The following is a 26521-nucleotide window of genomic DNA, read 5'->3' on the forward strand; positions in this document are numbered from 1 at the left end:
TGGTTAAAGGTATTTGTCACCAAATTGAGGATATGAGTCTGAGCCCAGAATCCATGTTAGGAGAGAAATGACTTCCATAGATGCCCTCAGACTTCCACATACATGCTCTAGCATACATGTACATATACATACACACAGATAAATAAATAAATATAAAAATAAAAACAGCATCTCCATGATTTGGCTTGGGCAGGAGTTTAGGACACAAAGCCCCAAATAACTGCTTCGGTTGTCATAGCTACCATTCCCAGGTGTTAAAATCTAAATAGCTTTGCCAGACACGGTGGTACACACCTTTAATTCCAGGAGAGACAGACGTAGGAGGATCTGTGAGTGACAGGACTACATAGAGAGACCCTGTCGCAAAAAGACAAGTAAACAAAAATCTAAACGGCTCAAGGCATTAGGGGGGGTGGTGAGGTCAGTTGGTTAATATTATGATAAACCCCAAACAACTTTTTTTTTAATTTTTTTTTATTCTTTTTTAATTAAAATTTCCAACTGCTCCCCGTTTCCCATTTCCCTCCCCTCCTCCCACACATTGCCCCCTCCCCCCACTCCCCTCCCCCATCCCCACTCCTCTTCTCCTCCCCCCAGTCCATTCCCCCTCCCTCTCGATACTGAAGAGCAGTCCAAATTCCCTGCCCTACAGGAAGACCAAGGTCCTCCCACTTCCATCCAGGCCCAGGAAGGTGAGCATCCAAACAGGCTAAGCTCCCACAAAGCCAGTTCATGTATTAGGATCGAAACCTAGTGCCATTGTCCTTGGCTTCTCATCAGCCTTCATTGTCCGCCATGTTCAGAGCCAAACAACTTTTTGATTGCCAAGTTAATCTAATATAGTTTCTAAGGTGCTCTTTCAAGACTCACCTTTTTAAATATTACTTTTTCCAACTACGAATGAGAATTCCTAAAATGAAGCTGTCACTACAGAGACTGAGTGACTGATTAGAATTTCAGTATTGCAGAGAGATTGGAATGTTGAAGGTCCAAAGGCTGGTTACCTTATCTTGGGCTAGTTCCAGCCTTCTGGATCAGTCATTCCTTGCCCACCTCCAAGTCTGAGCTAACATCCTTTGACTAACAGATAAAAACCTTTTAGACATTTATTAACAGCCCACTAACTTCCACCAACCCCAAGTCTAAGAATGCCACCAGACAGCATCTTGGGCCCACAGAAAAGCTTCCCCCATCCTGCTGTACCTGCCTCTCTGATGTACCCACCAATGTATTTTAAACTTGCCTTGATTTATGACTTTCTCTGTTCTGTAAAACTTCACAAAACGACTTTCATGCTGGAACATGGAATTTGGGGTGACCTCAAAATGGCTCCAGAATAAACTATCTCTTATTCCCTTTAAGATGACAGCTGTCGTTTTGTTTTGTTTTGTTCTTTTTGCATCAACACAAGATCCATAGTCTTATCAATTAGTCTTCCAACATCTTCAAGAACAAAGCCCATAAAGGAGTCCAGAATTCCTTTCTCTGCATGCGGAAAATTCCAAGATGGCAGCAATTTCCTACAGGCTCAGGTTCGTGACTGAGACACAGCTTGTGTCTTCTCTAAGAGGACAGTTTACAAGGATACAGGCACCCAAACAGCCTCCAGGCAGGAAAAAACTTTTATCAAGAATACACAGTGGTGAGAGAGCTCAGTGTCTCAGAACACATGGTGTGCATGCGTGCATTCATGCGTGCATGCCAGTATGGGCGCATTTAAGAAGTTAGATTACACTGTACACATCTCATCCTGGAAGCAATGACAAAAGGTTCTCAAACCTGTATCCTTTTCCTTCCCCTCAGAGGATTAGACAAATGACAAGCAGGTTAAGTTTAGACTTTGGGCTTTCATTTTCACTCATATCCAGACTCTGAAAAAGGGCAGATCTTGCTCTTGCTCTCCCCGGCATCTTCTGGTTTCACCTCCCCATGGGAAATGGGGCAGAGAGCTTCAGGACTTCTGCTGAAGAGGCTGTTGCTGTTGGAACTGGCAGTCTCTCTTTAGGCTAGAGAAAACCTGACATGAATTGCAGTACATTACAGATTTAGTGGTTTTTTGTTGTTGCTATTATTATTATTTGAGATGTGGTCTTACTATGCAGCCCTGGCTGACTCTGAACTTGCTGTGGTCCTCCTGCCTCTGCTTCTCAAGTGCTGGGATCATATGCATGTGTCACCATGCCTGTCTTTGCTTTTCTCATTTTTGGTTTTTAATCTGGGACACAAGCAGCACATTACAGAAAGAAGAGTGTCGCTAACACTGTAGGAAGTTTGGGATGAATGAATAAAAAAGCTTTCTATCCAACTGGGTCCCAACTCTTGCTGGTGTTTGCTCCAAACGACAGTAAGGACTCTTGTTCCACCACATCTTTCAAGATCCTTCCATTACACAACTGAAAAGCTTGACTTTTCATTAATTTACTTAATTTTTTTTTATGTGCACTGGTATTTTACTTATATGTATGTCTGTGTGAGGGTGTCAGATCACCTGGAAGTGGAGTCACAGACAGTTGTGAGTTGCCTTGTGGGTGCTTAGAATTGAACCTAGATCCTCTGGAAGAGCAGTCAGTACTCTTAACCATTAAACTATCTCTCCAGCCCCTCAGTTTGACTTTTTAAATAAAGTTTAATCACATAAATAGGTAACTAGTTGGCTCCTCAGTGTTCTAAAGCTCAAATAGCATCTTTTAAAATAAGTATTGCTTGGGAAGTATAATTTAGAAGATAATATCTGTCTGTCATTAATGAATCTTTTTCTAAATTTTATTTATTATTCATACAATGTGCTGCTACAGGAATGCCTACATGCCAGAAGAGGACACCAGATCTCATTATAAATGGTTGTGAGCCACCATGTGGTTGCTGGGAATTGAACTTTTTTTTTTTGGTTTTTCGAGACAGGGTTTCTCTGTAGCTTTGGAGCCTGTCCTGGAACTAGCTCTTGTAGACCAGGCTGGCCTCGAACTCCCAGAGATCCACCTGCCTCTGCCTCCCGAGTGCTGGGATTAAAGGCGTGCACCACCACCACCCGGCTTCCAACTTGCTTCTTGAGGCAGAATCTCTCACTGGTCTGGGATTCACTGATTAGACTAAGCTGGGTGGTAGGTGAGCCCAAGGGATCCACCTATCTCTGCCTCCCCAGGACTGAGATTACAAGCATGCACCACCATGCCCAGCTTTTTTTCTTTAAAATGTGGGTTCTGGGTATTGAACTCAGGTCCCCACACTTGCACAGGCAACACTTTATCCACTAAACTCTGACCCCACCCCATGGCAATCTTATTAAGAACAGACACTCAGTGCTTTAAAATCTGAATTAGACAGTTTGTATTCTAAAACACACACAAATCTGTACCAATTAAATACAATAAAGTTGAAAGGGAATATAAATTACAGCTTTTCTTTTTGTTTTTAACAGAAGATAGTGAAACACTACAGTCAGCTCACTATACACACAAAACAGCAGCTTTTCAATAAAATCTCCCGTATCGCCCTCACCAACGCTAAGGATTTAACAAAAGTACAGCAGGCCGCACACATGCCTCCCTTTCTCTCACAACACACATGTAGCTGTACACGGAGGTCCACTGCACAGGCATCTGCAGAATAAGTACATAAAATATTTTTGTAAAAATTTCCACACGCAATCCTACAATGTCTCTGCTTGCAGGAGAGTTTGAAAATGAAAAATACAACAACGGAGTGGTCCGTATCCAATCCCCCTTCAATCGAGGTGACGTGCAAACCTATGAATTTGATAGCTCAGTCCATCTCGTCATCATTTTCCAGAAGCAAGCAACATGGCAAAACCACACCACGATGGAATTTACCAATCTGAAACAAAGTGATAATGAGAAGCCCCAAACCAAGACTCCTCCCCCAGCGCCCCTCCTCCACTCTTGGTACAGCTTTGGGTTTGCTTGTTGTAATACTGCCCTGTGCATTCCGCCTGCTTGGATGGGCTGCACAGGGTATAGGAAAGCTAGGCTAGAGCAGGAGCCCCAGCCATTGTCAACGGTCGATATCAAGTCAGCAGGTATCAGGCTGGGTGGAAGACCAAAGGTTATAGCTGTGAGATTTCTCAGTGTGCTTAGGAAATGGGACAGGGGACAGGGCAGCACATGGCTGGGTAGCCAAGGGTAGTATGGCACCAGACTGGAAGTGAGTATATACTCACACAAAACAGAGTGGACAGCAAAGACGTTCAGTCTCATAGGAGTTCTTTGGTTATAAAGAACAGCGCCGGCAACCTTCTCTATAAAGAGGGATTTAGAACCTCATTCTTAGATAATAAAATAGTTTTTTTTTCATCTGCTCGTGTCAAAGCAGTCATCAGGTCGCTTTGTAACAAAGTCCAGTACCTTGTGATTTTTGACAAATCACTTATCTGCATTTCAATGTGCAGATATGTCTCTGAACAGACATACCATAGATACACAATTCACATACATAATATATATTATTTATAAAAAGACAAATCAGAGCATTGACTCCAGAAGAAGTAAGAACTGATTAAAAATGTACAAGAATAAAGTTTGAGTCCGTGGAGGTCTTTACACAGTGGGGGCATGTAGGAAGTGCAAACGACAATACTGCCACACAGGTAAGCCGAGATTTCGGTTCTCTTCCTTTCTGGAAAGAGCATAGGCTGTGATTCGCCATGGGACAAAGTGCTGCTTCTCCCACTGGGGAGGGGAAGTGCCAGGCTCCCCCAATGCTGGTCTGAGGTCGTGCTGAGTCACAGCTGTCCCGTGCTGGGTCACACAGGGGGCGTGTACTGTCCCAGGGCGGGAGTGGGGAAGCTGCCGAGCTGTGGCCTGCAGATGCATGGCTGTCTCCTACCATGTGGCCATGGTTTCCTGGAATACAGAGGGTGATGAGTCCAAGCTCCTTGTCCCCATTTCCCTACCCCCACACAGGGCCATCCTCTCAGGGGCTTTCTGACTGAATTTATTATGGAATCTCAGAATCGGGTGAAGCATCTGTAGGAAGTGATCCATGTTCTTAGTAATTTCATCATTTAAACAAACAAAAAAAATTTAGAGAAAAAAGGTTCCCAAATAGACTTTTGGTTTTCTTTTATATCACTTAAGTACTTGAGAGTTGATTTTTTTTTTTCCTCCCAAGACAGGGTTTCTCTGTGTAACAGCCCTAGCTGTCCTGGAACTAGCTCTGTAGACCAACCAGGCTGGCATCAAGCTCACAGAGATCCACCTGCCTCTGCCTCCCAATTACTAGGATTAAATACGTGTGCTGCCACCACGTAAGTACTTGGAGTTGAACCTAGGACCTCACGCATACTCAGTAAACACTATGCCATCAAGCTACACTCTCAGCCTTTTAAACAGCTGTTGCTGTATATGTGTATTTATGATATGTGCACACACATGTGTACTTCATGTGCCTATGCATGATGAAGCCAGAGAATACTGAGTGTCTTATTCTATCACTCTGATTTATTCCCCCACCACCACCCCACAGGTCTTAACAGGTGAATCTGAAATCAATTCAGACAGGCCAGCTAGCCAGCAACTCTAGGACCCGCGTGTCTCTGCCCCTCAATATCAGGATTATAGATGTATACAGCCATGCCTAGCTTTTATATGGGTTCTGGGGACTCAAGCTCCAACACTTACACTAGCATATCTAGTATGGTTTTTTTTGTTTTTTTTTTTTGGTACCCTCTGAGCCATGTCTCCAGCTCTTCAACGACTCATGTTGTCAGATTAGTATACAAACAGGGGTTGTAGCTCATGGGTAGAGCAGCTGCCAAGCATTCAAGAGCTTCTAGACCCAGTTCACACTGCAATCATAACCAACTCCAACATAGAAGAAGCCCTAGTGTCAAGTACTTTTTGTCCTTTGTGTGGTATTTGCACGTGCACTTGTACACGGGTGTGTGTGGAGGCAAGAGTTTAGTGTCCGGTGTTCCTCAGTAGGATTTCACCCTATTTATTTATTTATTTATTTATTTATTTATTTGGTTTTTTTTCGAGACAGGGTTTCTCTGTGGTTTTGGAGCCTGTCCTGGAACTAGCTCTTGTAGACCAGGCTGGTCTCGAACTCACAGAGATCCGCCTGCCTCTGCCTCTCAAGTGCTGGGATTAAAGGCGTGCGCCACCACCGCCCAGCTCACCCTATTTATTGAGACCTGGAACTCATTATGTAGACCTGGCTGGCCTCCAGTTCACAGGAGCAATGCTGCCTCTGTCTCCAGAGTGCGAGAATTACAGGTATGCTCCTCCAGGTCCGACCTGGTAAGTGGGCACTGGGTTTCCAAAGTCAATTCTTTATGCGTATGCAGTAGGCATTTTTACCAGCTGAGCCATCTCCTCAGACACACAGAATTCTTTCTGAAATAAAGGAATGGCCAGTCGAGTGTGGTAGAATGTACTTTTAGTTCCAGAGCTTGGGAGCTGGAGAAGGAGGATCTCTTTGTGAGCTGGAAGCCAACCAGGTCAATGTAGTAAGTTCCAAGACAGCTGGGAGAGAGGCCCTATCAAGAGAGAGAGAGAGAGAGAGAGAGAGAGAGAGAGAGAGAGAGAGAGAGAGAGAGAGAGAGAGAGAGAGAGAGAGAGAGAGAGAGAGAGAGAGAGCGCTCTTCAGCAAGAACTCAATTTTCTGGGATGTTTCACAATGAAACTCTTCTTGTTGTGTTCTGATCCATTGGGGCAATGAAACAGCAAAGACTACATCCCCTCTTTCCTTTTCAACAGCCCAGGCTTCTCACAATGGGACCTCGGACATCCTATCTCTTTGGATGTTACCCCTGGGGTCTGAGCAAACTTTATGTCCCCCGCCCCACCCCTTACAAAGTAGAGCCTTGTGGGTGGAGCAATTCCTGAGGGTTTCATCTATGAGGACTTCTCCATAGTCCTCTAGTGAGTATTTAGGATTGAGAAGAAAACCTAATTCAGGCCGGGCGATGGTGGCGCACGCCTTTAATCCCAGCACTCGGGAGGCAGAGGCAGGCGGATCTCTGTGAGTTCGAGACCAGCCTGGTCTACGAAGCTAGTTCCAGGACAGGCTCCAAAGCCACAGAGAAACCCTGTCTCGAAAAACCAAAAAAAAAAAAAAAAAAAAAAAAAAGAAAACCTAATTCAGATCTAACAAACTGAGCAAAACAAACCAGGCTGGTGATGCAGCACAGCTGGTAGAGGGATCACCTAGCTCGCATGAAGCCCTGGGTTCCATCTCTAGCATAGTGTAAATGGTAGGTGGTCGTGCATGCCTGTAATCCCAGCATGGGACAGGTGGAGGCAGGACAAAGAGAAGTGTGAGGTCATCTTTGCATCCAGGGAATTGAAGACCAGCCTGGGCTAGAGACCCTGTCTCAAAAACAGTACAAAACAAAACAAAGAAACACAACAACAACAAATGAAACAGAGAAGAAGAAAAAAATCAGATGGGCTTTAAGATCAATGTGAAGGACATGGAGGACTTGGTGCAAAGTCACACCGGCTAGCAGTAACAAAGATGAAAAATGAGCTTCTCCAGCTATGTTCCCTGCTACTAGCATTCTTACACACGGGAAGACCTTTTCGGACTTTAACAGACTTCCCTTACCCAGGCATGGGGTTTCTAGATTATACTCTAGCATTCTGGAGGCAGAGGCAGATAGTCTCTGAACTCCAGGCCAGTAGGAGCCACAGAACTGCTGAGTGGACTGTTTGGAGCATTGCTCCAGAAGGCACAGAGAAAAGCACTGACAGGGACAGGGTCTCAGCAAAACCAGGAGTGGCACCATGGGTGTGGCTGTCCTATCTTCCCTCACCAGGCATCGGTGCCTCTCTCCTGTCTGGCAAACTGTTTTGCTGAGCCTGTAGTTTACACAGGCGTGGAATGCAAAAGGAACCGTGAGTGGGAAGAAATGGCAGTCCTTAGGAACAGAACACTTAGCAGCTGAAAATCTATTGCTGTAATCTACTTTTCCTTAAGGAAACCCAGTTTGCTCCAGTATAAAAATTAAACAATGCTGAAATCATCCAAAGCCCAAAGTTCAACTAACTGCTCTGGAAGCAGCGCCTTTCCACCTAAGGGCACCAAGGTATAAAAGGCCAATTCCAAAGCTGGGCGATGGTGGCACACGCCTTTAATCCCAGGCAGAGGCAGGCGGATCTCTGTGAGTTCGAGACCAGCCTGGTCTACAGAGCTAGTTCCAGGACAGGCTCCAAAGCCACAGAGAAACCCTGTCTCGAAAAACCAAAAAAAAAAAAAAAAAAAAAAAAAAAAAAAAGGCCAATTCCACTCTGAAAACTGGTGGGTTTTCATTCATATTGTAACATCACTGAAAGTGTGTGTTTCTCACAGTTACTGATAATGTTTTCTGGGACACAACTCAAAGCCTTGAACATCCCTGAACTATACTAATCCAGCCCACTGTTCTCTTGTGAGTGTGTGTATTTGTGTATGTACATGCACACCAATGAATGCCACATGGAAGGTGGAGGTCATGTGTCTTCCTCTATCCCCACCCTTGACCTCATTTTGTTTGCTCGTTTTATGACAGGATCTTATTATGTAGCCCTGGCTGTTCTGGAACTTCATATGTAAATCAGGCTGCCCTTGAATTTATGGAGTTCCACTTGTCTCTGCCTCCAGAGTGCTGAGATTAATGACATGTAGCTAACCACCTTAATTTTTGAGACAGGACCTCAGTGAACTAGGAACTTGATGTTTTGACCAGCCAGCAAGACCCCATGATCCATCTCCCTGTTCAACCTCGCTGTGAAGAACTGGAGCTACAGAGGAAAACCACTCTGCTTGGCTTTTCCATGGGTTCTGCACATCTGACCTAAGGTCCTCAGGATCCAATACTAATGGAGACTGACACCCAAAGGAATCACAGAACTGATGAACTATGGTAGTGCTACCAGATTGTCTTGAGTTAACCAATAAATACCCGAGGGACCAAACATGAAGATTACCTCTCGAGTCTGATATGGCCCATCCGCCAATCTACCATTTTCCAATTAAAGAACAATAGTAACAACAAAACCCAACAGCTATTGTGATGCTTTGGTTCCCAAACCAGAGCTGTGGTTACACAGCAGGCGAGCAGGACAAGTTGGGAGCTTGCTCTGCAGTGGGCCCATCTTCCGAATCAGAGGGCAGATGAAGCTCTCCTGGAAATCTCACTGTGGTGGACAGCTTTAGTGAGCTGGTGGCCAGTAAGCTGAGTTCACTGAGAACCCAAAGGGCCACCTCTGGGAATGGTTACCTGCTCCTTATCTATCTTGGAATGCAGCTGGTCAGCATCTGGGGGTCCATCTGGGACACTTTTATGGTCTGTTTCGTCTGGTAGATCTGTTCTACCAGAGGGCTCTCCAACAGAGCAACCTGTCAAACCATCGAAGTCTCTGCCATCAGACACACCCATGAACTCTGTGAAGGAATGGTCCTCCAGTATGTTTGTAGTGTGTTCTACAGTCACCTCTCCTGGGCAGAATTCTCTAGCTAGTTGGCCATTTTTGCTGGGGCCAGCATCCAGTTCTGAACATGAAGCAGTCCTGCACGGCATTCTGGAATTTATCTCAGGGATGCTCTGGGGTGACGCATTCCCCTTGGGTAAGGCACTGTTTTCCTCGCGTGGCATGGTGATTGTCTGATCCTTCCCCAAGCCTCTTTCTACTTCGGTAGGCTCTTTATTTGAAGCTGGTCTGAAGTCAGGCATAAGTGCTGGTCCAGAGTGCTCACTACACTCAGAATCCTTTGTGGAGATGGCTAGCTGGTCCGAGCTGTCGCTGGAAGGGACTGCCATGTCAGACAGAGTGGCATTGGAGGCACTATGGGAGAAGTAGCCACTGGTGAGGCTGCTGGTGGTTGGGCTCCGAGACACCGCTTTCTCCAAGACACTTGAGTCTGTCAGGCCTGCTTTAGAAGACCACTCCCTGTTCTCCAAGCTGGCATTGTAAACACTGAAGTCAGCAAACTCCACAGGCACGTAAGGCTGTGGGTGCATCAGCTTCCTGTTAATAGCTTCCAGCTCATTTTCCTCCTCTTCGGAGTCCTACAGAAAGGAAGCCAAAACCAGTTGTTAGCTCCTTATAGCAACTGTCTGATTGAGACATACATCCCCATCCCCATGATCCTTCCCTCCCTCCCTTCATTCCACATTTTTCACATCATTGAGACTGGCCTTGACTGCTCAATCCTCTTCCCTCTCCCTCAGGGAGGAGGGAACTATGGGTATGGATCCCCCACCGGACCTAGCCTCTCTTTCTTAAGTATAGTCAAATCTTGTCATCTATGGCAGTATCTTATTCTCAGAGACTTGTGAATATAAACCCACTGTTGCCTAGCAGGAATATGCATTTATTTCTTCTGCGTCTACTCAATGCTCATTGGAAGGCCATCTGCCTCTGGTTTAAGGAAAGGACCTGGATGGAGGGCAAATGTTAGCTGTGTCATTTCCCCTCTTCTCAGTCAGTGAGCAGAGGCATAGTCTGCCTGGGGCAGAGGAGTGGGCTCCTTTGTTTGGTCTGAGAATCTTCATTCCAGGGAAGCAGAGTGAAGGAGATTCAGGCCCTCTGGGGAAGTTTCTGAACTCATTTACGAGGTCTGTGCAAAGCTGAGAACCCTGCACTCCATATTTCACTAAATGCTTTGACACAGAAACATGCTAACAGTTCATCAATTAATGATTTCCTGGGTCTGTGAGATGCAGAGAGAGGCTTGGCTAGAAAGCAAGGGAGGCAGAGAGTGAATGCAAGAGAATTCTCCAGCATTGAGTAGTTTGGGAACTGGCAAAGATAGTCAGAATACAAAAGGGAGTACAACTCAGTCTCTGTCCAACAAATGATACATTTATTTTGTTTTAAAAATTCTGTAAGGGGCTGGAGAGATAGCTCAGTGGTTAAGAGCATTGCCTGCTCTTCCAAAGGTCCTGAGTTCAATTCCCAGCAACCACATGGTGGCTCACAACCATCTGTAATGAGGTCTGGTGCCCTCTCCTGGCCTGCAGGCATACACACAGACAGAACATTGTATACATAATAAATAAATAAATATAATAAAAAAAAATAAAAATTCTGTAAGTATTTAAATTTGTTTGCCTATTTATTTTATATATGTGAGTGTTATGTATGTCTGCAAGTACATCCGTGTACCATGTGAGTGCCTGACGCCTGAGGAGGTCAGAAGAGGCCACCGAAGAACTATCTGGCAAGCTCTCCCTGCATGCCTTCTGCTGTCCCGAGGGCTGGGAACACAGATGCTGAGAAGGGACATGGTCCCTCCTTCAGTAAGGTATACCTGTGAGTCCTTATTCCAAGACTAGTCCTGAGCTCCACTAACTTAGAAATCACAGAAGCAGCTTTATTTTCCCCATTACCCAGAACATCTGTAGAAACCCAGATGCAAACATCTGCCTTCCTCACTAAGGATGCATAGGGGGTGGGTATATTATTTAGACGAGAAAAAGGGGAGGTCACCAAAATGTGGCAGGTGGCTATTCAAATACAGATATAAATTTCATCTGTTGAATTTTATAGTAATATTTTCTTTTGTATCTCATAAACATATGAGATTTAAATACCCCCAAATAGAGTTGACTAGGGCTGGGGGCATAGTTCAGCTGGTAATCATCCCTGCCTAGCATGCGTCTGATCTCCAGCACTGCATAAACCAGGTGTGGCGGCACAGACTTAGACTCAAGCACTCAGAAGTTCGGAGCTGGAAGATCGGAAGTCAAAGGTCATCTTCAGCTACATAGTGACTCTGAGACCAGCCTGGGCTATATAGTGACTTTGAGACAAGTCTGGGCTATATAGTGACTCTGAAAGCAGCCTGGGCTACTTGTGACTTTGGGATCAGTCTGGGCTATATAGTGACTTTGAGACCAGCCTGGACTAAATAGTGACACTGAGGCCAGCCTGGGCTACATAGTGATTTTGTGATCTTCCTGGGCTACATAGTGACTTTGAGGCCAGCCTGGGCTACATGAGACTCTGGTTTAATTAAAAAAAAAAAAGTTTTTTTTGTATTTTTTTTTTTTTTTTTTTTTTAGTTTTTCGAGACAGGGTTTCTCTGTAGCTTTGGAGCCCGGCCTGGCACTAGCTCTGTAGACCAGGCTGGCCTCGAACTCACAGAGATCCGCCTGCCTCGGCCTCCCGAGTGCTGGGATTAAAGGCGTGCGCCACCATCGCCCGGCCTGGCACTAGCTCTTGTAGACCAGGCTGGCCTCTGTATTTTTTTTTTTTTGTCACTTCAACGTAAAAGTTAATTTTCAAAGTTTTAAACTGTTAACTGAGAACTGGAGGCACATTTGGTGGCACATGATTAGGGCATGCAAGGCCGTGGGTTCAATCCTTAGAACTCTTCCAAAGTGGCTGGGGGGGTGGGTGGGGGTGGGGGTGGGGTGTTGGGGTATAAATTAGTTGAAGAAATCAGCAACCTCAATTCCTTGGCTACTAAAAGGTAAGTATTAAATACCAATGATAAAGTTTTTGAAATTAACAAAACAAAATCTTTGGAATCTTTGGCAACCTTTGTATCTCTTGTTTTGTTCTGAGCCAGGTTTCCCTGTGCAGCCCTGGGTGGCCTGCAAGTTGCTACATAAACCAGGCCAGCTTTAGATTCACAGAGATCAGCCTGCCTCTAATACCCCAGGGATGAGGGTAAAGGTGTGTGCCATCAGGTTCAGTTAGGATACAAGTGCTCTTGTATCCTAATCTTTAGATGCTTTTAAATTAACTCTTGGGCTGGAGAGATGACTCAGAGGTCAAGAGAACTGACTACTGTTCTGGAGGTCCTGAGTTCAATTCCCAGCAACCACATGATGGCTCACACCCATCTATAATGAGATCTGGTGCACAGAATATATATATAAAAAAAAAGAAAGTTAAAAAAATTAACTAAGAGCCGGGTGGTGGTGGCGCACGCCTGTAATCCCAGCACTCGGGAGGCAGAGGCAGGCGGATCTCTGTGAGTTTGAGACCAGCCTGGTCTATAAGAGCTAGTTCCAGGACAGGCTCCAAAACCACAGAGAAACCCTGTCTCGAAAAAAACAAACAAACAAACAAACAAACAAACAAACAAAAAAATTAACTAAGGGGCTGAAGAGATGGCTCAGCAGTTAAGAGCACTGGCTGCTCTTCCAGAGGTCCTGAGTTCAATTCCCAGCAACCACATGGCTCACAGTCAGCTGTAGCAAGATCTGGTGCCCTCTTTTGGCCTGCAGGCACACACGCAGACAGAACACTGTATACATAATGAATAAATAAATCTTTTTTTTTTTTGTTTTGTTTTGTTTGTCGAGACAGGGTTTCTCTGTGGCTTTGGAGTCTGTCCTGGAACTAGCTCTGTAGATCAGGCTGGTCTCGAACTCACAGAGAATAAATAAATCTTAAAAAAAAAAATTAACTAACTCTTTTCTTTTAAAGTAGGGCAGTGAGATGGCCCAGTGGGTAAAGGTGCTTACCACCAAGCTGGTGGACCCGAGTTCAATCCCCAGGACTCACAAGGTGAAAATAGATAACCAATTCCTACATGTTGCCCTCTGACCTCCACACATGTGCTGTGGCATGGGCACATCCACACATATGCATGCATGTACAACTAAATAAATGTAATAAAATTGTATTTTAAAAGCTGGGGGGGGCAGTGCTGTAGTTTGAATGAGAATGGCTCCCATAGGCTCTATGATTGACTACTTGGTCCTCAGTTGGTGGAACTGCTTGGGAAGGGCTGTGGGTGTGGTTTTGTGGAGGAGGTGGGTCACCAGGGGCCAGCTTAGGGTCTGAGACTTAAGCTCTGAGCTCTTCCTGCCATATGTCTTCATGCTGCCATCTCTCTAAAACTGCCAGCCCAGTTACATGCTTTCTATCCTAAATTGCTTTGGTCATGGCAACAGAAAAGTAACTAAAAGTAACTAATGCAGGCTGGGAGGAGTGTAGCTCTCTTGGTAAAGGACTCACCACCATATGCAAGGCACTGAGTTTAACCACTAGCATTAGGAAAAGAAAGGAAAGGATCTCCACCCCCTGGCCAAATGTATATGGGATGGGATGGGACGTTCTTTCCCTGTGTGGTGGTGTTGATCAAAGAATAGAGTCCGAACAGACTAACGGTCTTGTTCATCAGCCCTTTCCTGTATTTTTAGATTCTGGATTCACATATTTAGACTGAAAATTGAATTTCAAGTTTTACTCTTCTTTATTTGTTTAATGTAAGCTAGCAAAAATAATGCAATTCTCTAAGCCCAAGAGTAGCCAGTACAATTAGCCACTAACAAACGATTTATTGTGCAAGGAGAGGCAACTCTCAGCCAAGGATTAGCGGCTTGAGGACTTTCATCTTTCTGAAATACCGTTTGCTGGATGGCATAAGCAGCCATTATTTTAATGAGTAGAACTGTATCAAACTCATTAAGATAAGGATTATTCCTAAAGAATGAGAGTGACCCGGGGAAACCTGAGAATCCATCGACTCTAGGGGAAGAAGTTCAACTAGGAAACAGGCTAAAGATAGAAAAATAACACATGCCAGAAAACAAACCCAAAAACCTCAGTAGGGATTAAATGGTTTACAACATTTAAGAAAGACTGAAAGTTTGCTGAAGAAATGTCTTTTTTTTTTTTTTTTTTTTTTTTTTTTTTTTTGGTTTTTCGAGACAGGGTTTCTCTATGGCTTTGGAGCCTGTCCTGGAACTAGCTCTTGTAGACCAGGCTGGTCTCGAACTCACTGAGATTCACCTGCCTCTGCCTCCCAAGTGCTGGGATTAAAGGCTTGTGCCACCACCGCCCGGCCGAAGAAATGCCTTCAAAAAAGAAAAGGATTTTCTGGCTTACAATGCATGTTGTGGAACTTTAGCTAGATAGGATATGCCAAAGTGTCATTTTCCACTGAATCATGAGGGACACTGAACTGTACCTGCCTACTTAAAAGCAAAAGGAGGGGGGCTGGAGAGATGGCTCAGCGGTTAAGAGCATTGCCTGCTCTTCCAAAGGTCCTGAGTTCAATTTCCAGCAACCACATAGTGGCTCACAACCACCCATAAAGAGATCTGGTGCTCTCTTCTGACCTGCAGGCATACATGCAGGTAGAACAGTGCATGCATAATAATAATAATAATGATGATGATGATGACGACGACAAGTTCAAAGCTGGTCATACTGGTGCGCATGTCTTATCATAGCTACTTGGGAAGCTGAGGCAAGAGGATCGCAAGTTGGAGGCCTTCCTGGGCTACACAGTGAGACCAAAGCCAGCTGGAAAACTTAGCAAGACCTTATTTCAAAATAATAAAAAATAGAGCCGGGCGGTGGTGGCGCACGCCTTTAATCCCAGCACTTGGGAGGCAGAGGCAGGCGGATCTCTGTGAGTTCGAGACCAGCCTGGTCTACAAGAGCTAGTTCCAGGACAGGTTCCAAAACCACAGAGAAACCCTGTCTCAAAAAAAAAATAATAATAAATAATAAAAAATAAAGGGCAGGGATATGACTCAGTAACAGACTGCTTGCCTGACCCAAGCCCTGGTTCTGATACCCTGTACCACAATAAGGGATAAAAATAATGTGATGTTGTTGTTTTTTTTAAATCTTATTTATACAGGTTGAGGCATACACCTGCATATTTTTCTAAGTGATCAGACATCCAAGTTACAAGAGTCAGACATAGCCAGCTATGGTGGCATAAACCTACAATCCTATGCTCTAAAGGCCAAAGTAGGAGGATTGTGAGTTCAAGGTCATTGTAGGCTCCATAATGAGACCCTGTCTCAAAATCAAACAAACAAAACAACAGAGGAAGGAGATAGCTCGTGTCCATTTCTAAGACAGGAAATAAAATGAAAGTTTCCCAAAGAAAATAAAAATCTCAACTCAAACAAGCAAGGCACTCAGACTTTACCAAAACACCCCGGAAAATTGGCAAATGGAACAAAGTAGTGGAACAGCTCTCAGAGACAGTGCATGCACAGCAGCTTCTCCACGGACAGCAGAGGCAGCTTTCTCAAGCCAGATCCCAGCAACAGAAAGGGTACTAGGTACTACTCAACCCTGCGTAGCATCCACACGTGATGCATTTGGTCACACAGAGACGAAGGGCTGCTTGAGGTATCTTGGGTCAAGAGAATCTGGGGCCACTCTCCACTCTGCCTGCGGGGATGGGCTTTCTTTTAAGTTCATTAAAGGAAAGCCAGGGAAGTAACCATGGCAAGCTGTGTGAACCGCACATCTGTGTTAACTGCACATCTGTGGGAACCGCACATCTGTGGGAACCACACATCTGTGGGAACCACACATCTGTGGGAACCGCACATTTGTGTGCCAGGCAGCACCAGAAGGGGCACCTGGCAGTCTCTGGTGGGTGCTGGACCAAAATAAACGGTTTTAATTTTGTGTCTCTACAACCCAGGGGTGAGATTCCTGCCAGCCCACAGACAGACCCAGGCAGACACACAGCCAGACAGGGTAAGGCAGAGCCATCGGCCCTTTGAGTGCACCCAGCAGTTCTCAGTAAGACAGTGGACAGTGAGGCAAGTGGGGACGGCTCTTTGAGACCCATGGTCGTGAAGGAACAGTCTCTGGCATGGACCCTCTGTGCCATCAGAAGCTGGGACAGATGAACAGAACTCAGAAACGGGTGTGTAAGAAAGGGTATGCCTTTTTCCTTCTCCCCTGTGTTAGCAGAGGAGGCATTGCTTTATGACCCAAGCAGCAGCTGAGCATGCAGATGAGAGACCCGCCGCAGGACCCACTGAAGATGCAGTTAGTGTTTGTACAGTGTGGCCGCGGCTAATGGATCTTACACTGATGCACCCATGAAAGGGTCTGACCCTGCTTAGCTGGGAGTGAGACTCCTTGCACGGCTCAACATAGCAGCTCACAGGCAGCAGTGGATGTCAAACAGTCTCCTGTTGCCCCAGGCTGGTGTCCCATCCAGTCCCCACCCCAGGCTAGGAAGCCACAGCAGAGTAAAAGCAGAGTTTCCAGGTTTACAAACCTTCAGGTTAAAAAAAAATGGTTTTAAATGAGGTATAACTTATGATTAAAAGTACCGGGGATAATGGTACTTGAAAAATGACATTTCAAATGTTTATTTTTATTCATTTACTCAGAGACAGGAGCTGGCTCTACAGTCCAGGCGGGCCTTGAACTTTCCATTTCAGGTGTGAGCTGTCCCTTCCAGTCCTTTGAAAACCACTCTAAAAGTCAGGCTGAGAACAAGCAAGTTGGACTTTATTTTGCCAGGTAGGTAACAAAAGCTACGGGGCCTGGAGCGATGGGGATGTGGCTGATGATGATGGCGACAGAGCGGCTACAAGCTACACAGTTATCTTGGTAGCAGCAACACAAGACGCTTTCAAACACACCCACAGCTAAATGCAGGATTACTTACGCCAAGTAAATGCAATTCCTCTAGGTAGATTAACTTCAGAATCTGGGCAGTACGCACAGACACATCAGAGAATTTTGGTATTAGTTCAACTGATTGTGTTACGCTTTCCTTTATAATGACTAGAATCCTCAAAGGTGCCTACCCCCGTTAGCTAAGGAAACTTAACTGATGTAAAAACAAGCTAAATAAACATTTAGAGGAAAATCACAGGTCAAGGTTACATTCATGCAAACGTCATTATCAAGAGTCACATTTCATTTGGAAAGGCAAGGCTCCACACATGTCTTAATTTCTTCGACAACATTTGGAAGGCAGATTGCAAAAGGGTTTCCAACCCACCACCAGGCAATATGACGGAAACATTCCAGAACTTACAATCTTCTCCTCAGGTTTGCTATTGTGTTCTACTGGCATGCTGCTGCCATTGCTTCCTGGGGGTACAATGCAGCCAGGGTTATGTGCCTGAGATGGAGACATGCTCTGCAAAGGTTAAGACACACAGATGCATCACACACAAGAGACGATCACAGCCAAAATATCTACTAAGTACGTGCATGTTAGAAAGAGCAACGACACCACTGTCATTACGTGTGAGTAACGCGGCAGCCAATGTTACGGATCAGAGTTAAACTACTGGTGAAATAGGACCAGAACGCACATATTCTGCAGCAAGATACATCATTAGTTTTATCAACAAGTAAATACATAAAGACCCGTTGAGTTTTCAAAATATCTACTGGGCACCTCTTTCTCTCTTGAAAGATATAAAATACTGAAACACCGTTGATGCAGAGAAGTAAAACCGTGGTAGTAATCATCAAAACCTCCTGCCACCACCCAGCATGCTTGAGAGAAAGGCTTCTGAGAATGGGCTCCACAGAGTGACGTCGTAACCCATGCATATCTGCATGCAGCGTCCAACACGTGACTGCAAACCACTGTTCTCTGAAGGCAGCACCATTCTGTTCGGTTTGGCACAGGACAGAGAAGTCAAGCATTTACCTCTTGGCTTAGGAGAGGTCTCGCTTCAAGGGCTATCCTTTTCTTATGCTCCTCTTTTACAGGCATTAGGGGTTTGAAAAACTTTGGTGGCTGAGGAGAGAACGCTTTAAAAGGGCTGACTGTTAAGGCATGTGGATTCTCAGATGGATAACCTGAGGAATACAAAAAGGACATGAGTTTATGGATAGCCGAGCACGGTCACAGGCACACAGGAAGCCAGGCCATACCCTGCTCAAGGATGTGTTGAGAAATGATTGGATCACAACGGTGTCAGCCTCATCAATGGAGATGCACACTGATGAGAACAGCTGAATGGACCGAGCTGGAGGAAGCAGGGTCACGGGTGGGGGATGGGGGGTGGGGTATGCCTCTGAAGGGTATGGTTTCTGGCTCCTGGTTTTTCTTTCTCTCCCTTGTTTCTTTCTTTTTTTTTTTTTTTTTGGTTTTTTTCGAGACAGGGTTTCTCTGTGGTTTTGGAGCCTGTCCTGGAACTAGCTCTTGTAGACCAGGTTGGCCTTGAACTCACAGAGATCCGCCTGCCTCTGCCTCCCGAGTGCTGGGATTAAAGGCGTGCGCCACCACCGCCGGGCTCTCCCTTGTTTCTTAGGGTGAGAAGTAGCCACCATCATAGCCTCCTCCTGCTCTGATGCTCTGCTCTTCCCTGCTTTAAAGCATCAAGCAAGGTGTTCCTGGAGCACTTTGACGGAACCACTTCGAAACCATGAGCCCAAAGAAACCTTCCTTCCTTAAGTTAGTTTTTCTCAGGTAGCTTGTCACAGCAATGGAAAGTTAATACCCCCATCAGATATATATTCATATATATATCTGATATAATAGCAAAAATAATATGCCAATAATTAGTCCAGCATTCCAATGGATGGAGGCAAGTACAGGGATAAATTAGGCTAGTGAGACAGCTCAGTAGTCAAAAACGCTTGCCGTCAAACCGCTCACCTGAGTTCAATCCCTGGGACCCCCATGGTGGAAAGAGAAAGTTGACTCCCCCAAGCTTTCCTGTGATGTGTGTGCTGTGACACACTCCCACTCCCAACTTGTGCAATACAGGGAAATAATTGTAGTAACAATAAAATAGAATAAAGTTAAGTCTATGAAGTTACAAAGAATTATTAAAAGGCTGATCAGTGACAAAATGAGAAAAAATTCAAATCTTTTCTTTTAAAAACCATCATTATTATTAATTATTATCGTTATTAGTTATTTTATGCATATGGGTATTTTATTTGCACGTACGTTTGTGAACCACATGCATGCCTGGTGCCCAGGGAGGTCAGAAAAGGGCCTCAGATCCCCTAGGATTAGACTTTCAAATGGCTTTAAGCGGCCATGTGGGTGCTGGGAATCAAACCTGGGTCTTCTGCAATAGAGCCAGTGTTCTTCACCATGCAGCCATCTCTCCAGCCCCTTAACTCTTTTCAAGATCTGGCTTCAGTTCCACTTATTAGACCAATTCTGGCTCCCCAAGGTCTCTGGTGTGTATTCTGACATTTATCACTGATTGTTGTATTTGCTATATATAGTTTTTCCTTCAAGATAGGGTTTTCTCTGTGTAGCCCTGGAGACCAGGCTGACCTTGCCTCTGCCTCCTGGGTGCTGGGATTAAAGGCATGTGCCATCACCGCTTGGCTTCTATGGTTATATTTTAAGGACAAACAGAAGCTCACTAGGTATACTCAGGAATGAATATACATTTTCTTGTATATGTTCTTTTTGCCTCAGGCTACCTGGCTCTGTGGGACTACACTGATTTTTTTTTCAACCTTGTCTGGCTTTTGTCTTTTTCCATTTTCTTTCCAGTTCCTGCTACACTGATTCTTGATCTTTGGTAGTTAAAATATAAGATAGAAACTAATAGCAGATTTACATTTCCATAGACTGTTGGTCTCTTCAAGGCACTAGGAGACTGTGAACTTTTTTTTTTTTTTTTTTTTTTTTCCGAGACAGGGTTTCTCTGTGGTTTTGGAGTCTGTCCTGGAACTAGCTCTTGTAGACCAGGCTGGTCTTGAACTCACAGAGATCCGCCTGCCTCTGCCTCCCAAGTGCTGGAATTAAAGGCGTGCGCCACCACCGCCCGGCCGGAGACTGTGAACTTACATGATAATATTGCCACTGACCAAATTAATATCTGCTATCATTTATGAACCTGTGTTAGGTATTAGAGTTGGGTTTCCATAACATTTGAGGGCTACATAAAAGAATGAGAGGTAAATACTCTTTTGGTTAAGAAAACTGAATTATGTGTGTCTCAAAACAAGGTCAGAACAGGATGGATTGAAAAAAGATTTAGAGAATTTGAAAATACAAAAAGGTATTCTCTTAGGCTGGAGAGTGCCTGCCGAGCATGCACGAGGTTCTTGGTTCCATCCCCAGCACTCTGTTTGTACATGCACAACTATTATTTTGCTATATAGAACACACAGCAAAAAGAAACCCAGTAAGGGAATGTGGAATATTCTGGCTAAGAAGACGGGCTTTGAACATCTGCTTGAGGGGATTGTCACCGGAGGCAGTGCCACCACTACCTTCTTTGCTCCTGCGAGGTGAGTCCCTGGGTAAAGTCCCATAGCACGCGACATCCTGGTAACTGGAGCTGTACTCAGACACGTCTAACTGGTTCTCGGGCCAGCCCTGCAAAGTAAAGATATAGGTCACCTGCGATGAAGTTACTCTGGAAAAACGGAAAGGCAGCCGGTATTTCAGTTTCTGTTTCTTTTCTTTCTTTCCTCCCCTCTCCTGCTTACCCTCCGCATTTTTTGTTTTTTGAGACAGGGTCTGACTATGTAGAACTTGTTGGTCTCAAACTCACAGAGATCCATATGCCTTTGCTTCCCAAGTGCCGGGATGAAAGGCATGCACCACTATATCTAACTCTTGCAAATTTTTGTTTGTTTGGTTTTTTAAGACTGGGTTTCTCTCTGTATAGCCCTGGATATTCTGGAACTTGCTTTGTAGACCAGAGAGGCCTCAAATTCACAGAGATCTGTATTTGCCTCCATTTCCCAAGTGCTGGAATTAAAGGCTTGCACCAAAAAAAAAAAAAAAAAAAATTAGTCTGGCTGTAATTTTTTAAAAAATAGTTTCAGTATGTGTTTTCACTTTTATTGCAATTTTTTAAAACATATATGCTAATGCTTAAACATAATTAAAACAAATACTACCGAGTAAGCAAATGTCAGTATATTTTATATTTTAAGATTTAATAAAATCATTACAAATACAATGAAAAAAATTAGGACATAGGCTCTCACTATGTAGCCCTGGCTGACCTCAGACTCATAGAGATCTGCCTGTATCTGCCTCTGGAGTGCTGGGATTAAAGAAGCGACCACCATGCCCTCCATGAAACGACCTTTGAAAGCCTATGTAGCCCCATCCACCTCCCTCCCTCCCCAGAGGCAATTACTTGTATTTATCTGAGCCCTTCTATTCATAATTCTGCACATCCCGAGCTGAGGCTGTCTGAGGTAACTAAAAGGTATGGTTATTTAACCTAAGCCTGAGATGATAAACTACGAACAGACACAGCTGCTGGTGGGCTAACAGGAAACTCACACATCATACGAGCTCATTTCATCTTAGGACTTGCTGCCTTTAAGGAATAAAGTTTATGTTTCTCAAATATGTAAACCAAACCTATAAGCACAGGTGCTGGAGAGATGGTTCAGTGGTTAAAAGCACTTCCTGCTCATCAGAGGACCTGGGTTGTGCTCCCTGCACCCACAAGTGACTCACAACTATTTTGTCTCTCCAGGTCTAGGGAGCTCTAGTGCCCTCTTCTGGTGTCTGTGGGCACTTCATGCAAATAGTGCACTGACATAAGCGTAGGCAAAAACATACATGAAAAAAATCTTTAACACATGCACACACACACACACGTCCACACATAGTATGTTCTCAAGAACTTAGGAGGTGTTGATACTCTAGCTCACTGTAATATACATACCTTATCATCTTCATCAAAGCCAGAGAGATCTGGCCGACTAGAGGAGACCTGTAAGAGATGTACATTTTTACCAATATGATTCATATATTTAATAGTCATCTCTTTTTGAGACGGGGTTTTATAATGGCTCTTGCCAGCCTGGTACTTGCAGAGTTTTCTTGTCTCTGCTTCTTGAGTGCTGGGGTTACAGGCACGTATTCTTAATTTTCTTTTTATTTATAAATATATCTCCCACCAGGCATCTTTTCACACATATTTCTATAATTACATGTACACATATGTTCATAAATAATAAATAGTATTACTTAGCATATTTTATACTATTGTAAGTGCTGTATTACTAGGCATGGTGCTTTATAGTGAGTTTTGGCCCCATTCTTCTACAGATGGCTACTTAGGCTGCTTCTAATAAATTTCTAATATTTAAAATAGAAATTTAGTATTTGTGTATGTCTGTGTGTGCCATGGCATGCACACACAAGCCAGAGGTCATATTTCAGGAATGAGTTCTCTCCTTCCTCACTCTGGGTCTTGGGATTGATCTTGGGTCACCAGGCTTGGTGGCAGGTGCCCTCATCTGATGTCCTGCTTCTTACTTAGTTTTTCATTTACAAAGTATGAAGTAGGTGAGGTGGTACGTACCTATAATCCTAGTGCTTAGGAGGGTTGAGGCAGGAGGATTATGAATCTGAGGCTAGCCTGGGTCACTCAGTGAGACTGATTTGAACCCCAAGCAAAGCACGCTGGCACAGACCTTCCACCGGCTCTGTCCACTACATCTGTGTCCTTATGCCCTGGCTTCCGTACTCCTCACTTTCTCTTTGTTCTGTTGCTGTTTTATGAGACAGTGTCTCACTAAGGGAGTTCAGGCTAGCCTCAAGATGCCAGCCTCCTGCCTTAACCATGTGCCGCCACCATGGCTGGCTCAGTATCAGTTAGTTCTGCATACAGTGTGTCTGTGAGCATCTCCTCACCAGACTTCTGGAGCACAGACTCTGGGCTGCACCAATGAGGCACAGCTAGCAACTCCACTTTTCCAAAGGACAATCTTATAAAATCATGTTGTTTGTTTGTTTGAAGTTCATTTGCTAGACTCTATGCCAGCTGCTTTTTCTGGTGACATTGTTCTTATAAAGTTTCCCATATTTTGGACTTTTTTAAAATTGAATCTCTACATTCTCATTTATTATTATTATTGGTATTCTCTTTAAATATTATTATCTAAATCTAGAGCCTTGATCAGATACAGAACCAACACTTTAATAAATAGCTTTACAATTGTTTTTTTATTTTTTTACGTTAAGCTTTGAATAAATGTCATACCATTGATCAGGATGGCCCCTTCTCTTTTTTTCCCCCTTTAAGATTCTACACAGCATCCGGGCGATGGTGGCGCACGCCTTTAATCCCAGCACTCGGGAGGCAGAGGCAGGCGGATCTCTGTGAGTTCGAGACCAGCCTGGTCTACAGAGTTAGTTCCAGGACAGACTCCAAAGCCACAGAGAAACCCTGTCTCGAAAAAAAAAACAAAAAAAAAACAAAAAAACCAAAACAAAACAAAAAAAAAGATTCTACACAGCACTGGCTGGTTATGTGTGTGGTACAGATGTGTGGTACAGGTGTATGGCACAGATGTGTGGTACAGGTATGTGCCACTGTATGTGCCACTATATCCAGCTCGATTTTTAAACTCTTCTTAATATAAATTTCTTTTTCTTTTCTTTCCTTCTTTTTTTTTTAATGTTTTTTGTTTTTGTGATAGTGTTTCCCTGTGTAACAGTTTTCTGGCTGTCCTAGAAGTCACTTTATAGACCAGGTTGGCCTCAAAGTCACAAAGATCTGTCCACCTCTGCCTCTGAGTGCTGGTATTAAAGGGGTACACCACCACTGGCTGACGAAAGTCATATAAATTTCTTAAAATTTTTACTACATTTACTTATTGTGTGTGTGTAAGAACAGAAGACAATTAGCAGGAGTTGGTATTCTATTTCACCATGTAGGTCCCAGGAATTGAACTCAGGTGGTTATTAGGTGGCAAGTGTTTTTCCTGCTGACCATCTCACAAGTCCTCGATACCTTCCATCCCTTCTTCCTTTTTTTTTTTTTTAATGATTTACTTTTCTGTGCACTGGTACATGTGTGTCTGTGTAAGTTTCCAGATACCCTGGAACTGGAGTTACAGACAATTGTGAGCTGTGATGTGGGTGCTGGGAATTGAACCTGGGTTCTCTGGAAGAGCAGCCAGTGCTCTTAACAATTGAGCCTTCTCTCTCCTTCCTTCCTTCCTTCCTTCCTTCCTTCCTTCCTTCCTTCCTTCCTTCCTTCCTTCCTTCCTTCCTTCTTTTCTTTTTTGAGACAAGTTTTCTCTGTGTAACAGCTCTAGCTGTCCTGGAACTCACTTTGTAGACCAGGTTGGTCTCAAATTCACAGAGATCTGCCCATCTCTGCCTCCTGAGTGCTGGAATTATAGGCATGGGCTACTAATGCCCTCCTCGCCCTTACATTTCTTAATAATAGTTCTTGTTCTTTCATTTTTCTATCCTGTCTAGAATTCTTACTGGCAAGGGGTGAAGTAGGCATTTTAGGGCTCAAGATTTCCATGTAAGTACCACTTTACATTCCGCAAGTACTGGTTTGTGAATGTTTTTATTATCAGTTAGTTCTATATGTTTTAATTTATATTATGACCTCTTTCTTGATAAATAAATTAACTAAGAGAGTGTCTTTTAAAAAATTTAATTAGCTAGACACAGTGGTATACACCCTTAGTCCTAGTGCTTAGGTAGTAAAGGCAGGTGACCGCGGTGAGTTTGAGACCACCCAGGGCTGCATAATGGGACCCTATTTCAACACAAAACATCCAAAAGATAAAACTGTGTACACACACGCATTTCTTCTTTTCTTCTTCTTTTTTTTTTTTTTTTTTTTTTTTTTTTGGTTTTTCGAGACAGGGTTTCTCTGTGGTTTTGGAGCCTGTCCTGGAACTAGCTCTTGTAGACCAGGCTGGTCTCGAACTCACAGAGATCCGCCTGCCTCTGCCTCCCAAGTGCTGGGATTAAAGGCGTGCGCCACCACCGCCCGGCTCTTCTTTTCTTCTTTTGTAGTAATGAGGATTGAATCTGGGACATTGGATCTGCTAGGCAAGTACTCTACCACTGACCTATATCCCCAGCCTCGGAGAGTGCTTTCAATTTGTAACTTGTGAGTCTCTCATTCTCTATTAGGTGTGCGTGTTTAAGTGTGGTGTGAATGTGTATGTACATGTGCGCCTGTCTATGCTCACACATGAAGCGGGCAGAGTCTGACTTCGGGTATCTTTTTCTGTTGCTTTCTACCTTACATTTTTGAGACGGGGTCTTGAATTCACAACTTGCCACTTTTGGCTAGCCTGGCTTTCCCGCACACACCAGGGATCCAGGGTTTGGAGAGCACACCCCCATGCCTGGCTTTTAATGAATCCTAGAGATCCAAACTCAAGTCCTCATGCTTGTGTGGCAAGCACTCTCCTACAAAGGCAGCTCCCACCCCTATTATCTATTTCTAGTGCTTGCACTGTGTCCGCAGTAACCTGCACAGCAGTGAGTACGGATATTTGCTCTGTGGCCTTTCTAAGACAGTTGCTGAGATCAGGAAGGAGGAATTAGGTTTTCCATGGAAATACTACAGTGCCTTCTGTTGCTGGGAAGTGACCACTTTGAAGGGGTCTTTATACTAACCTGCCCTTGCTTCCCTGCTGCTAGAAGCCATCTGTCAAGGGAATTTTCTACACGAATTGGTTGAGAGAGAAGATCACTACAGGCAAATATCTATGGGATCCTGGCTGTCTGGGGTGCACCCCGGTACGGAAAGTCAAGCTCAGCACTTTGGAGTGCCCACTCCAGGACTGTGTGCCCTGTTCCCACCATCCCAAGGATCTTGTGTTGTCCCAGATCCTCCGTCCCCAAATCCCAGATTAAGTCACATGAACATGAGTTCCCTGTAGGTACGTACTCACATTGTGAACGTTTGGTGTACTGAGGCTTCTCCGAATGTGCCGAGCTTTGGTGGAAAGCGCTTCCTTGACTGTGACAGCCTGTAGAGACAGCAACACAAAGATAACAACAGGAATTGTGTCGTCAGATTATAAATGGAGCATGTGTTTATTTTAGAAGATTCAGAAAACACAAGCGTAAAAACCACAGGTGTACACAAAAACAAATCCATACTTATAAGGCTGGT

The 26521-nt window shown here is 44.3% G+C and overlaps 1 protein-coding gene across 6 annotated transcripts in view; it reads right to left on the minus strand.

The window, feature by feature from the left end:
* Positions 1-3309: 3309 nt before the first annotated feature.
* Kif13a (kinesin family member 13A) overlaps positions 3310-26521 on the minus strand; it is a 181848-nt gene continuing 158636 nt past the window's right edge. For 2 of the 6 annotated variants that reach the window (XM_057787260.1, XM_057787259.1), the window contains 8 exons: positions 26298-26375; positions 22304-22351; positions 20883-20988; positions 18343-18494; positions 17716-17820; positions 17341-17382; positions 9221-10009; positions 3310-4859 (listed from right to left, as the gene is read on the minus strand). In XM_057787260.1, the coding sequence (XP_057643243.1) occupies positions 4839-4859; positions 9221-10009; positions 17341-17382; positions 17716-17820; positions 18343-18494; positions 20883-20988; positions 22304-22351; positions 26298-26375 (1341 nt within the window). In that variant the 3' untranslated portion in view covers positions 3310-4838. The remainder of the gene's footprint in view (positions 4860-9220; positions 10010-17340; positions 17383-17715; positions 17821-18342; positions 18495-20882; positions 20989-22303; positions 22352-26297; positions 26376-26521) is intronic. The other 4 variants (XM_057787264.1, XM_057787263.1, XM_057787262.1 and 1 more) reach the window with 3 other exon arrangements.

Source organism: Chionomys nivalis, chromosome 13 (assembly GCF_950005125.1).
Source record: "Chionomys nivalis chromosome 13, mChiNiv1.1, whole genome shotgun sequence".
Lineage (NCBI taxonomy): Eukaryota > Metazoa > Chordata > Mammalia > Rodentia > Cricetidae > Chionomys > Chionomys nivalis.